The following is a 14307-nucleotide window of genomic DNA, read 5'->3' as shown; positions in this document are numbered from 1 at the left end:
AGCACACCTGCCAACTGCCAGCTCTCCTTCAAAATCAGCCATGTCACGTGGCCTTATGACGTCGCAGGTCGGGGTGACTTTCCCCTCGCCGCGGTGGGGAGGGGAACATGACATCTCTCCTTTAAAAAAGTTTACCTCCTCCTCATGACGTCGCGCACCTCGGCGACTGATTACTGTTCGGCAATATCAGTGATCCGGCCCGTGACTTAATGGTCTCGATCCGCTAATTTTGTGACTAACCACGGCATGTTTTTTTTTTTTTTCGTGATGAGGCTTCTAACTCCATCGCATAGAAATAACTATGAAGATGCACAAAAACAAAACTGAGCTAGGAGTATGACTAAGATGGTTTTACCTGTGCGCAGGAGGCGCCTCTTGAATTGGTCCACAACGGAATTAAAAACGAAACTGTGGCTGTTACACATCTGCTGCTACACAGGGAGTTCTATTTTCTTACTGACTTCTACTATACAGCGTCACGCAGCAGCATGCCGTCTGCCTATTTACGTTGTGGGACCACGCTCCTAGTGACGGCTCTGAGGTCCAAAAATTAGCCGGGCTACAGAAAAATTTCCCGACCACTTTGTGCGGGTACCGATGACGAGGATGTTTCATAGCAGTGCAGCCCGCGTCTGCAACTGCCTTGGAGTTTTTCTGGAGACGGTCTTTTCTTTTAAGCAGGCACGCAGGAAACATTGCGCATCGACTGGAGCTCGCTGGCCTCACGAGTCGAACAGAATACAATGAAAAGGCTCCTCCGCTTCTACCATGCATACACAGCCATTGATTGACATGCATCACTCGGGGCCCCAGTTACACGGAGAAAGCATGCATGGTATACAAAGGAAGCATGGACTCATACTGAACTTGAAAGGTGTACTCTCTCTACAGGAAGCACACCATTCGAATGCTTAGGAACCTATTTTAGGTAACTTTTGGGGCCTCTCGACCAAACATGGGTCATCCTTATTCATGCCGTAGCTCTCTTTTTAGTGTTTATAAGGGCCAGATGTGCAACAAAACAGAACAGTCGGTGCAAGTGGCACAGCGGTATAACAGCTTTCGAAGAGTATACAGAACTGTTGTAGACAGTCAAAGTGAAGGCAGCTTACGTCAGACAAGAGTAAATCAGCTGGAGAAAGACGAAAAGCGATATTAACTTTATCGCGCTGTTGCCTACAACTACGGGCGTAAAACGGTGCCAAAAGTAGCAGCACCATGGTGTATAACGTGAGGAAATCCCCTCTTCGGCAGTGAAGATGAAGCTAGGTTTTAAACGCGTTTCCATATTCGTAAGTCATAAAAGCACAATGCGATATAGCTCGCTCTCTCTAAAAAAAGCTTTACAGGGCCCAGTATATCTGAACGCCAAATGAACATAACATCCAGGTGCATTGAAATAAGAGTACTGAACAGTTAGTACAAAACATATCTCAGGTGTAGTCACAACCGCATGGTCTTCTTGCCACATAGCCACAGTGTTGACGATATGGTCCAATAAAAAAGTAACAACATAAACACAACGAAAATAAATATGCAGGCGGCTGAAGTTTCCATCGCGAATCAAAACAAACTGAATGCGCACTACAAATATTCAGCCCAGAGTTGCCAGCCATGCATAAGGACATCCTGAAGAAATCGTGGTCCCGTAGCAGACTCTCCCTGGACTGTTGTTCCGATGGTCAGAAAAGCTTGCACCTGTGTTCCGGGTTCATGGGCGTACCGGGCTTGCACCGGAAAACGGCAGCGAACTCGGGCACGTGCTTGAAGGTGTCGTCGCACTGCACCCGAGAGACGCGGAGGTAACCCTCTTCTCCCGGGCAACGCGTGAAGCAGGCGGCCACGAAGAACAGCTGGTCGCTGGAGAGGGACTCCAGCCCCACCACACGCCGGTCGCGCCCCAGTGCTTCCCTGTCAGCCCGGTAGGCCTCCAGCGCGATCATCAGGGACACAGGCTCCATGTGCTGAGCGTAGTTATGCCGAATGAGCTGCAGTGGCAAGCAAGAGTTGACGCTTGAACGAGAAGGTGGAGCATAGCACTACTCGAAGAATACCTACATCCAGTGCATCATTTTATAACGAAAGCTGTACATGGAAGATTCTTCGAAATAACGTAGTCATCGTCGTCCTCTGTGCACGCCGCTGGATCCTCTTCCCTCGCTTCCACCCACACACCCTATTTGGGCACCTTCTGTACTCACACCTGCTTAACGCACCTTTTTTTTCCCGCTGCAAGAGCGTCAAGTAGCTCCCCGGGGAAACGGAATCTCGGCACGCATGCGCAAAAAGGCACCCGTGTGCTGTGCGATGTCAGTGCACATTAAAGATTCCCAGGTGGTCAAAATTATTCCGGAGACCTCCACTACGGCACCTCTTTCTTCCATTCTTTTTTAACTCCGTTCTTTATCCCTTCCCTCACGGCGCTGCTCGGGTGTCTAGCAAGATGTGTGAGACAGTTACTGCGTCATTTCGTTTCCTCAAAACCAATTTTCATCTTTTTTTCGCATGCGGAACACCGCGCCTCTCTCGCACAAATGCATTCTCGTCGGCAAGTAAGCAGCTAACTAAAAACGAAGAGGTTGTGTGGCGCAAGCTCCAAACCGGAGTATTCCCTAACCCTCAGCTTTATAGCAAGTGGCACCCTGAGATTTTCAGCCCCTGGTGCAAACGTTGCGACGGCATAGCGGACATGATCCATATGGTATGGACATGTCCGAGCTTTGGACAACTTGACAGAACAGATGAGTCCTGGGAGGCACTGCTTCACAACGAGGACCACAATCAACAACGAGAAGTCATCCGTCTCGCCCTTGCCGCTGCTGAGATCCAAGAGATCCCGGTCGACGGCTGAGGGGGAAAACATAGCTGAATAACCCATCCACCTGCACACGCGACCATGCAAGGTGTGTCCGCTAGACGGACAACTATCTGTACCTAGTGGCACCATGTCCCAGCGATATCCGAATCATAGCCAAATATTCTAACACCTATGAGTACTTGCGAGGGATGTCTGTGGCAAATCCTTGTTTTGGATGTCTGGACATTCACCTATGAATATCCTAACTTGATATGCCTACGAGTATTCTTTCTACAGAAATCTCCTGACATGTTATCCAGTTGATAGACTGTTCGGGTGATATTGCGTACAATTACTTGAATCACGCCTCATTACGTTTTGTTCATGTTCGCGACAAAGGTGGCAGAGTGGACTCGGAAGTTTTTAAAGAAGGTATCTGCAACGTGGTCCGTTCACTTTTCTCGTTTGTATCATCGCAGATTCACAACTCATTGAAATAATATTGCTTAACGTGCAAGAGCCACTGGCTCCAAAAGGCGGGTTTTATACGAGTACATATAAGCTCGTGGCAGTTCTTCGTTCTATGGATGTATGCTCAATATGTTATTAGTTATAGCAATGTCATAGCAAAACCTTCTTAATCAGCTGCAGTCGTTTCTGCAGTTAGGCTTTGCGATTATTTTTCACGTGGGCCGACCAGCTTTTCTCTTGGGCCCATAAAAATCCTCAGGGAAATTTACCGCTATTTTACCAATTACCGATATGTCCCTGCTAAAGCCTATGAAAGTCATCGGGGACATTTTGCGGACCACTACTGGATACAGAAAGTGCGGCCAGAAGGGTATATGACGGATGTGCGCTGACGTTTCTCCGCACTAACTGGGGATATCCGCAAGTCCTTTTAAGATTTCGCAGAGACATCCCCTGTATGTCAGTGCTGTCACTGGGTAGAGCGTCTGCGTTTGGAGACATTCTTGGGGGTGGGGGTCCTCATTGTTATATATAGAGAGTCAACTTTATTGAGCGCCTGCAGTCGGTATGGCTACCCTAACATGGGTGCCGAGTTACCGCGACGCGGCCTGGACGTCGTCACGTCAGCGCCTTTAATACTGCATCCGGGTACTATCCGCGGGTAGCGTAACGCTTGCGCCCTCCTCCGCTGAGTTCCCCGGTCGCTGTCCATCGAGGGCCGCCGCGACCTGCTGGACAGCCTGAAGTTGGGTGTCGTAGTCTCCACTCCGCGCTGCAGCTTCAAATTGTGGCGGGATCGTTGTTCTCGCACTGGCCTCCCACAGATAAAGTTCACAGTTCCACAGGATGTGGGCCGCAGTGGCCCGCTCCTTCGCGCATAATCTGCACACGTCACTCTTATGCACCTCTGGGCATATATGCTCAGCAAGCACTGAAGTTATCCTTATTGTTATATTGTTGAGCTTCGACTTGAGACGATAATCCAGGCAAGCTCTACTATATGCGGACGAAAAAATGTCAAGTTGTGGCGTTTGGGCTCTAAATGCACATGTGCATTGTAGTAAACGAGTCGTTTGCGGCAGAACAATCTCGTGTTTAAATGGGGTTTTAAGCGAGGGCGTTTGTAGGTTCCCATGTTCTGGAAACGGGTTAACATTCACTTGCCTAGTGGCCTGAACACAATTTAACACTTGCCTTGTTGGGAATGCTCTTTTCCATGCAGGCGAAGAACTCATTGACGACTTTCCCGACACGTCTTGGGCCGATATAGGCGTCGACAAAGAGCCTGCTGAGGCCCTCCGCCACTTTGCTGCCCACTCCGGCATAGTTGAAGGCTCGCGCGGCTTCCTGGTCGAAGTAGGGGAATGTGAAGGCGTACGGCATCAGGGCCAGGTCGGGAGAACCTTCTCCGCTCAAGCGGAGCAAATACTGGTGCCGGTCCATGATGGCCGCTGACAGACGGAAAGACGTCATGTCACCGAAAAGGCCTTGGACGACCATGCGCCAGTTCGCGACGAGCGCGTCGCTCTTGAACGTTGGCTTCTGTTCGCTTTCGTGGTTATGCTCCTCAGCGCCTACATCGAAAGAACAGGGAGTGCTGTACGCACCTTGTCGATCAGCCTCTGGGTTGTGCCCTAGCAGAGGCGAAATGCAGGTTAAGTTAGTTGACGCCAGATTGAAGCTTCAAAATCTCGCGCAGAAAGTTTGCTCCTTTGTATGGTAATTGGCAAGCATTTGCGGACATTGTGCGATGACAGATGATTTGAGGAAACCCAACAATTAGAAGTGATATGTTTTCATTTTCAAATTAATCGTGATTAAAGTTGTGTCCTAACTAGTTGCAGTGTAGTCTTGCGTTGTGCAAGATCAAGATTCTGGCTATAGCGCCGAAAGTATATACCGAACGAGGCATCATGTTTCGCCCTCTGCTTTTGTGAGACAACACAAGTCAATGGCTACATTTGTTTGTTTGTTTGTTTTTTGAACTGGCCTCTTAATCTGGCACAGAGCTTCACACCTGTGGGTGGGAACAATCTCTTTACTAAATTTGCTTCTTCCAGCTAGACGATCAGCAGCAGCTAATCGCAATCTGTGCTCTACTGCCAAGTGTAGAGGTGCTCTACCGCACTGACTGGGCTACCTGGATAATTCAATTACCCGTAAACGCTTCCGTCTCTGCCTCTCAATTTTTAGCACCACAGTCCACTCGCGAAAGATAAGTTCAGCGTCCAATAATTTCATCCGGTCATGATTACCATTTCAATGTGGTCTTGGCATTATGCACAATTAGTCTTTGTGGTAAATAATCGTGCCCGGACATACCCAAAATTTCTAGAAAATGCCATTTTTCAATTGGATCTTGCTTATGATGCAGTTTTTTCACATTTTTTAAGGCTGCACCGTAACAATTTATTTAATGCAAAAAACGATCCCCATTGGTTTCTAATGGGAGTCTCAACTACTAGGTGCGAGTGCAGAACGTACTTTAAGAGCAAGATGTTGCTAAGCAAGATGTTGCTAAGCATCGAAAGATTAGGCCCTTCTCATCAATAAGTTCCTAGCTCATCGGCAGCGGAACGCTGCGCTTACTGCCCAGGTCAGAACAGAAGGTCGCCTACTTTCGTCACTGCGTGTTCCTTATGCGGTCGCCTGCGGTTAGAGTACCATAGCATGCTGCGCTCAAAAATTACATTACCGAGGAGCGTAATCGCCGGCTGATTTTTTTTTTGTTTTTGGCCACGCCGTACTTTGACCTCAAAGCCGATGTCGTGACTTTTCCCGCGGGAGAAATCCTCTCGCACAGCGGTCCCAATAAATGCACCGAAGACGATTAGACGGGACGTTTACGCACGTTTCTGCGCGGACGTCCAAGCTTGGCTATTGGACTTCGGCCCGTCCGGTTCGTAGAAATAGGCTAGCGTCACGGCGGTCGATTTCCAATCACGGACGACAGTGATGTTCTCTCTGTGGTGCTCCCAGAGGAGAAGTCGGTCATGGTACGTGCGTCGGACGTCCAGGACAAGCTCCTCTGCCGCTGGGCGCATGGTGTTGGGAAGGAAGTTGCTGCTATACCTGGAAAGTGTGGTTTTTACCAACCGACTTAACAAAGAAAATAGAACTTAAAAGGATAGAAGACACAAAATTTTTCGTACTGTGTTTTAACTTTGAAACAATGCGTAAGAAATCGGCAAAGATGGAGCACCACGTGAAATTCGCCTGCGCTCATTAAACAATCGGTCAGCTGCGTTTCCGGAGTCAAAGGAAAGTGTCATGGGAAGGTCGCCGGCTAACGCTACTTCCGGTTCTAACTTCGCCTTGCTCGCTTGCTTCATCCCAGTCGCTGTGTTAATATCGCATATTCTACTAATTTATTCGCGACCCTGCACCGCAAAACCAACGCCACCTCGACTGTACTCTGCTTCTTGGAGCGTTTGCGCACGAAATGCAGCCGAAATATTGAAAATAGTCTAAGGCTTCGTACGAGTACGCAGTGCGATGTGCTGAGACGCGCTGTGGGCACAGTATCATGAATGGATTATTTGCTAGCCCATCGGCAGCCTTTACACGTTCTGAGGAAAATATACATGCTGACTTCTCGGCTGTGCTAATACGTATATCATTTGCTCAACTGTACGGGCTCGACGGGCTCGCATGAGGTCTCAAGAAAAGGAAGCACAAACTAAGGGTTGAAAAAGAATCCAAAACTTTGCGGACCAAGTCGGTCCCTTCTTTAGGAGTGGCAAGGTCGTCGGCACTCAGCAGCAGGTCTCGCTTTGTCTGTGGTCCCATAGTGTATAGTTGCTTAAATAGGCAGAGGGAGGAGTTCGTCAACATCTGTTTATTTTCACTTTTTGTGTGTTGGACATGCCACAGCGGAGGTGAAGCCTCCTAATTGCATTAGACGTGTCCAGAGGCAATGCAAATGCTACAAACTGTCTATATATACAATATATCGATTGAAGCTATACACGTTTAGTGGACTTTCGTCCTCGACAAAGAAAGAATAGTAAAAAGAGAAAAAATTATATATCATACGAAGGCAGTATAAGAGAAGCTTTGATTTGGTTGACGCTTGTCTATTCGTATGGTATGCAATCCAAACAGACTAACATCCGTCCAAAATATTCGGGTAAGCTTTTTCCTTAAGGTTTTTATTGGGTTTAACATCGCAAAGCGACTCAGGATGTGACGGCCGCTGTGGTTGGGGACTCATTTCGACCACCTGGGATTCTTTAATGGTCTCCGAGATCACACGGTGGACGGCCCTCCATCGAAATGCGACCGCCGCCCAGTCGGACAGATTTGAATTGGCCCTACGTGGAAGTCGCAAAGTCGGCCGCGGTCTGCTCGTTCCTGTGCTAAGTCGGGAAAATCCTTTGCGCTGGCGTCGTGCTACATGTTCCCATCTACGAATACCCAATTAACCGCTTAATAATGAACGGAATTTAACCACGTGAAACAATCTCACAAACGTTCATTTCAACTAAAATACTTTTCTGTTGTGTCCCTTATACAACCACATCTTATTATCATACGCAGTTGAGTGAGGCTGAAATTGATCTCACATTGCTGTAATATTTTTTTATCACAAGTTTTTCAGCCGTTCGCGTTGAAGAGCGAACTGTAGTGCAACGTACCCGTAAAGGATCTCGTTCCCGATGATAAGAAATATTTTGCTGAAGCAAGAAATCCCGTGTCTCAGTTCGGTCTTCACTTGGCTGCCATGGAAGTTGGCCAGTAGCCGCTGGTTGGAGAACAACGCCGCCACCTGAACTGTGCACCACGAAACGAAGAGGTGCATGGCCTCTTCCTTGTGCTCAACCCAGAGCTTTATTAAGTGGTAGATGAAAATATAGGCGTCAGTCCTGAAGACAATCGTATCTTTACGGTCCAGCGGGACGCCACAGTCTCGCAGGGTCTTCATCCAGCGTTTTAGAGTCAGGTCAGCGTGCACAGTGCCGTTCATCAGGATGTCAGGTACTCTGCTTATGGGCGTAGTATCCACGCTTCCCCACAGGGGGTTAAATATGTACAGCTCTACGTAACGTGTCTCCTCGAAGGATGCAAGGCTGTCCTCCGGGATACTTTCGTTCGCGTTAGCCAGGAACTGGTCCCTCAGGACGTCGAAATAGCGTTTCCGCCCGCCTTCGGATAAACTAAGGTGCTCGTCCATTTTCCGTTTCAACAAGCGGAACTCGTCGGCTATTCTCAGAACCACCTGTTTTTGGCCTCCGTGAGAAGTGATCTCGACAGTGAGGACAGCGCCCCAGCCGAGCTGGAGTGTCGTGTAGAGAATAGTCCGCAGAACGTCCGGACTACGTGCCACGCGGGGCCACACAATGCCCGCTTCTGCAAGCGCCGACATGACGTCAGGCAGTTGGTCACATTCGCCCCTGCCTACACATTCGCAGCTTCGGTAGAAGACCGCAGCGTGTTCGACGGTGCTTCGTCCGCTGTCGGGGACATTGAGGTTGGCGACCACGTGGGACAGGCGGTTTAGTACTGCTTGCAGTGAGTCCTCGTTAACGCTCAGCTCATGGCCCCTGCGCCAGCCATCGCAGACGTAATGCGTGAAACTTTCGCAGGGGCTGACGGACGTGTTGATGGAAGCGAGCAGGTGTTTGGAGTAGGCTTCGCAAGCTGGGGTGGCGCAAGCGTTTTTCTCCTCCTTCTTTGTCCCGCTGCGAATCAGAAGGAAGGCGAGCACGGATACGAAGGCCAGCGCAGCAATGGTAACCACGGCGTAAACCTTGGTTGAAAAACTGCGCTTGGTGACTGCTGTCCACTGAAGAGGGAGAGAGGGAAGGAAATTAGCGTCAAGTAACTACGAAATGAGAGAAAGCGACAGTGCGGACGCAGGACGATGAAGATGCAGGAGCACCCTTGTGAACTTTTCTTCTTCATCGGGCACTTTCCATTCCCAGTTCCTCTGGACTCCAACTGCCAATCTTCTACCGCCCCTGACGTTGGCTCATCTGATAAGTTACCTGAAGACTACATATTTTGTGTGCACCTTCGAATAAATGTAAGTTGTTAGTCAGCGCCCGTGTCGTTCATCTTTATTGTCCTGTGTCCTCGCTGTTCCTTTCCGTAATTTCAGACGTAGTAGTCTCCGACAGCACCCTTAATAATTACGAAGCTTTTCAAACTTAGTGGGACGCTGAGGACCACTCGATATTGGCCTCTCTCGGCTGATTACCTCGTTACTACGACTACTCTATCTGAAAACGAATCTTTTAGAAGCTAGAAACGACCAGTAAAATAAATCCAGGCCGGTCCTTCTTGTAAGCAAACGGCAGTGACATCAGAACACAGTTCTTTGGTGGCGGATCCCCTGGGCCTACGCCACATCGCCATCCGCTTCCCGTCGGTGGTCACGGAGTCCCTTTCGTTCTTGACGTCACGAGTTCTAATCGAGTGTCGGGAAAGAAAATGGGTGGCTTTAATACCCAATTTCCTAAATAATAAATGCATGTCTGCTGCCGAAGAAACATCCCGATAGCTAGATAGCCACGGAATCGAATTATAATAAAAACAGATATTGGATATAGCTGTCTGTGTGTCCCTTAAAGGGGCTGCGAAACACCGCTTGAACGGATGCCGCAGTTACGCTTCCGATGGATTCTTTATGTCACACAGATGCTGACTCAAAAAGAATTACGAGAGTCGATACATAGGAACGGGAGTTATTCAATGAAGAAATTTCAAAATACAAGCAAATAAAATGCTGCCCTCGACTCAATTTTCGAGCAGCTTCCAATTTCCATTTCACTCTCCCAATGACGACACCCAGGCCGACCAATCACATCAGCCTATCTTAGCACGTGGCGGAAGTTTGCACTCCATGGTTGCCTGTTCTCTGTAACTCCTTCATGCCAAGGCTGGCGACGCCGTTTGCATGGTTACAACAACCGTGTGAACGCCCAGCTGACCCAGCGATGCTTCACCGTCACGTCGACGGCGCAGAAAGGAACAGTGATCTGTGACGTTCCCTTACTTATGGATCCGAACTCGAGCGCGAGATACTGTGACGGTGTGACAGCCTGCGCAAGATATCAATACACATTTAGCATAGCGCGTACCGCTACTTCTTACCGCCAACCATCGCCCGTCCTAGCGCGCTGGTTGGCCACGGCGAGCAAGGAGCGCGCGCTGTTGACGGGAACGTTGCGCCATCTGGCGCCACCGCCCGGTGATTCTCCACAAACTGACGGTCCGCACTGCCTGCTAAATGTGAAACGAACGCATCCTTCCATGGGACTGAAACGAACACTTATAGAGTGCAACGGCTCGATCCGATCGATTCCGCAAAGCCGCTCTCAGATACATAGAGAGTAGTCATAAATGTTTAGTGCTAGGTCGTAGGATGTTTACAGAGATGCGCAAAGTCCTTCGATGCAAAAAGTAGCCAGTGCCTCTGGCGGCGTGTTTTTGTTTTACTTGATTTGTAGTGCTTTTATCTAGGGCAAACAAGCTGGTTTTGTTAATGTAATATAAAACACAAAAACTTGACAAAACGTATCTCTAGTTATTAAACAATTATCAGTATATTTACTCTTTGTTCAATCATCAAGCTAGCGCAAAGTGATGCCATATCCGCTGCTAAAAACCGCCACTCTATGGTGACACCGTCAGCGCCACGAATTTGTTTTTGCGAGCTAATTAAAATATTAAAAACCACAGTATACGCGGTACGACCGATGCTAATAGCATCACTATAACTCATTCTATGCAACCGACAAGCAAAACAATGCACTGAAAATGTGTTTCGGGGCCCCTTTAAGGCGACAGTTGTAACAGCCTGAACCTGCCAGGCCGCCTCTGCAACTCGACGAGTTCACAGAGGCGGAATGAAAGTGTACTTACCAAAAGAAAACTTCTAATATTTCAATGCTTGTTTGAATATCGAGAGCAGCTTATAAAGGTAAGGCTCATGTGTAGCTTTCGGTGATGAATTCGGGCTTAAAATTGGTGGCCTTAAGCGTCCCGTTCAGAGGAGAAGCCGCCGTAGTTGCATGTCGAGAAAATCGAGATTGGTGGAGTCATGACGACACAACCACATCACCTCGCGCGGGTAATTCGAGCACCTCGACACGATCACACAGTAAAACAATGATGGCGTGTTTGCACAGTTCCTGATTGGTCTAGCATTACGTAGTACCTCCGAAGAAGGAAAAGCTTTTGCGCTGAAACTAAAAGTGGTCGAGCCAGGACTCGAACTATACTGCCCCTTAGGTCTAAAAACAGGCGCGGTACTCCTCAGGACGTTCGTTCGAAATGATTAAATGAAGGCCATGCGCTTCTTGTGGTAAATGTAAATAAGATGAAAATTAAAAATAAAACAAAGAACCGTGCCCATGTCTGCGAAGTAATATGCAAAGAGGATCCAGGAACACCGGCCAATGAACGCACTCATTAACGCTATCGCGGAGCTTAAGGAAAGGCCCTCTGAAGTATTCCACTGATCGGAGTCTGCAAACGTTTCATTTCATCGCTTGCCCTGCGCTCATTTGCTGAAGGATGATCACGTGGTCAAGCGCGTGTGTATGTAGTGTGCTGGCTTCTGAGAAAATAAATACCCGGCCTAGTCAGGGCATGTTCTCTTTTTAGTACGCTTTTTAGTACGTTTGAGGAGATCTCATCACAGCTGCTGAGTAATAACTTGAGGCAAATTTTGTGAAGGTCTTCGGGGAACCTCGTATAAGTGAAGTCATGAAAATAATCAACTTACCAGACTAGGGCTCTCCGGAAGTTTTTCCGCGCTCTGGCGAAGCGTTACCGGAGATTGTGTTTTCGCTTCCGGGGTCTTTTGGGGCAAATTGGGGTCACTACCTCTAGCCGGCGTCGGTCCCTCACTTTGCTTGCCGCCCATAGCTGCAGGCGGCTTGCCTACAACGGGCATCTTGGCTTGAAGATAAGCGCCGATGGTCCGGCCTGGCTCCATCCGGCTGGTCGCAAGGGCGGTGGGAGTGCTGGCGCTAGCGGCCAAACCACATTGTGACGTCGAAACCAAAGCTTGCTTCTCACTAGACACGGGTATATTCGATTCTATCCTTTCCTGGCCTCCAGAGAATTGTTCTTCGTTAGAAAGAACGTCGTCTAATGCCTTGTCTTGGTTGCTCGGCAGAACCCTCACGCCTATTGTCGAGCCATTGCTTGATATTGGGACAAGTCCTTGGTACTCCCTGAACGGTGATTTCCCATCTTTCATTAACTTCCCGCTTGATAGTTGGTCTTGTAGGAGAGGCACGATGTCCGACTTATTCGTTGCCGTCGGGGATGCTGATCCTTTGCCTTGGTCGGCAATGGCACTAAGAGCATCCGCTGCGCTGGGAGACGGCGCTTCGCTAACGGCGTCTTGCAGCGCTGCCTCGTTCGAAACGACGTTTTGGGCATCGACGACAGCTGGTTGCGTCGGTGCTGTAGAGCGCTCAGGAAGGCTTGAATCACCGCCTTTTTGCTTCTTCTCTCGTGCTTTGGGCGACTTGGCTTGGTTTTCGGGGTCCATCGCTGAAGGTTCTTCAGACTGGGGGACTTTCTCAGCATTGTCACTGTCCAGAGATAGGGTCGTTTTGCTGGCAGCGGGCTTCGGGGTCTGCAGCTGGGCATCGATGCTATGGCCAGCTCCCGGCGGGCGTGCTGCTTGTGTCACTGGCAATTCGTTCGCGCTAAGGGGCAAGGTGCCGTTTGAAGTGCCGACAGGTGCTGGGTCCCCGCTCCTTCCCGGTACTTCTTGAACGTTGGTTGTGCGAACGCCTGCCTGTTGTTCTCGGTTTGAAGGAACGCCAGCTGGGTCACTCGCTGCAGCTGAAGAGACCAACCCTTTACCTTTCCTGCCTGGCACGTCGCTTACGCCAGTGGCTGAGCTATCACTTGAAGTCGGAAGCAGGGTTATGCTCTCGGTCTTGACTGGGCCCTTCGTGGCTTTCGTTTCTTTATCGCTAGAAACCGGCTTCTGACTTGAAGAGATGGCGTACGGGGGACTCGCTGCAGGCTGCAATGCTGGAGCCTTATCTTCCCTGCCACCTTTGCTGGAGAGAACACCGGGTGAGCTAGGAGTCGAAACTTTAGCGGGCGTTCTTTGTAGAGGCAGCTGGTTGGCCTCGCATTCTTGATGCTTCGGTGAGCTCGGGCTCTCTAGCCGCTTGGAAGCGCTGGTCTTTCCTTTCTGGCTTACTTGGATGGGAGACTCAACTGTCTTCCTGGAAGCTTTTGGGGAGCGTGGGGTCCTCGGGGCAGACTTAGAGCCTCCGGGCTTCTTTTGGGCCTTGGGGACGCCTTTGTCTTCGGGGCTGCCTTCCATGACGGAGCTAAGAGACGTTCTTCTGCTTCTTCGGCTTGGTAAAAATCCACGCTCGTGCTCACGCACAGTGCGAGGATGATACTGACGACGAGGAAGTCGTGCGCACAAAAGTGGCGAAATAAATCACAAAAATAAATGGAGAAATGGAAAGCAGAAGAGAGGAAGATATAGGAGAGAAAATTGGAAGGAAAGCATATGAAAGAAAAATAAAGCAGGTATATTAAAAATTAAATCCTTGACGTGTATATCTAATTTTATGGTTGTGCTTCAGATAATCCATAAAGGGAGAGGCACATGCTGGGCTGTACTTCGAGGCGCGGATACCTGATCTTAATTCGAGGTTTCAGTTTCTTACTGTGCGGACGTTTTTAAGGTCTTTGGAGCGTGTTCCTGGATTGGCTAACCCCATTTTCATAACGAACCCATCTCTATTCTTTTGTACTTCTTGGCCTAGGTGCAAGCTTCCTCAGGTTGTGTTCACTAATTCCCTGCTGTCAAAAATTTCCGTATCGATAAATTCTGTAGTACCAGTTATCCCCCGCCGCGCTGCTACTGTGGTCTCCTTTGATGACACCCTCCCAGGGAATGCGAAAGATCTGCCTCCCAGTGTACTAAAAGGGCTTATTGAGGAGTATCTGGATAATTTTCCTGACCATATTGCCGTTTTTATAGACGCCTCCAAGCAAAATGAAAAGGCAGCCATTGGCATTTACTCAATGGCTCTTTTTTGCATTAA

The 14307-nt window shown here is 49.1% G+C and overlaps 1 protein-coding gene across 1 annotated transcript; it reads right to left on the bottom strand.

Moving 5' to 3' along the window:
• Nucleotides 1-1682: 1682 nt before the first annotated feature.
• LOC144110928 (neprilysin-1-like) lies at nucleotides 1683-13686 on the bottom strand. Its single transcript, XM_077643995.1, has 5 exons — nucleotides 12000-13686; nucleotides 7906-9053; nucleotides 6120-6340; nucleotides 4463-4842; nucleotides 1683-1988 (listed from the first exon to the last, which is right to left on the bottom strand). The coding sequence occupies exons 1-5, from the start codon at nucleotides 13569-13571 to the stop codon at nucleotides 1683-1685; spliced, it is 3627 nt and encodes a 1208-aa protein (XP_077500121.1). The 5' UTR covers nucleotides 13572-13686.
• Between the last annotated feature and the right edge of the window lie 621 nt (nucleotides 13687-14307).

The sequence above is a fragment of the Amblyomma americanum genome, chromosome 11, assembly GCF_052857255.1.
Source record: "Amblyomma americanum isolate KBUSLIRL-KWMA chromosome 11, ASM5285725v1, whole genome shotgun sequence".
Taxonomy (NCBI): Eukaryota; Metazoa; Arthropoda; class Arachnida; order Ixodida; family Ixodidae; genus Amblyomma; species Amblyomma americanum.
The sequence above is the reverse complement of the archived record's forward strand: the minus strand, read 5'-3'. Positions and strand labels throughout refer to the sequence as shown.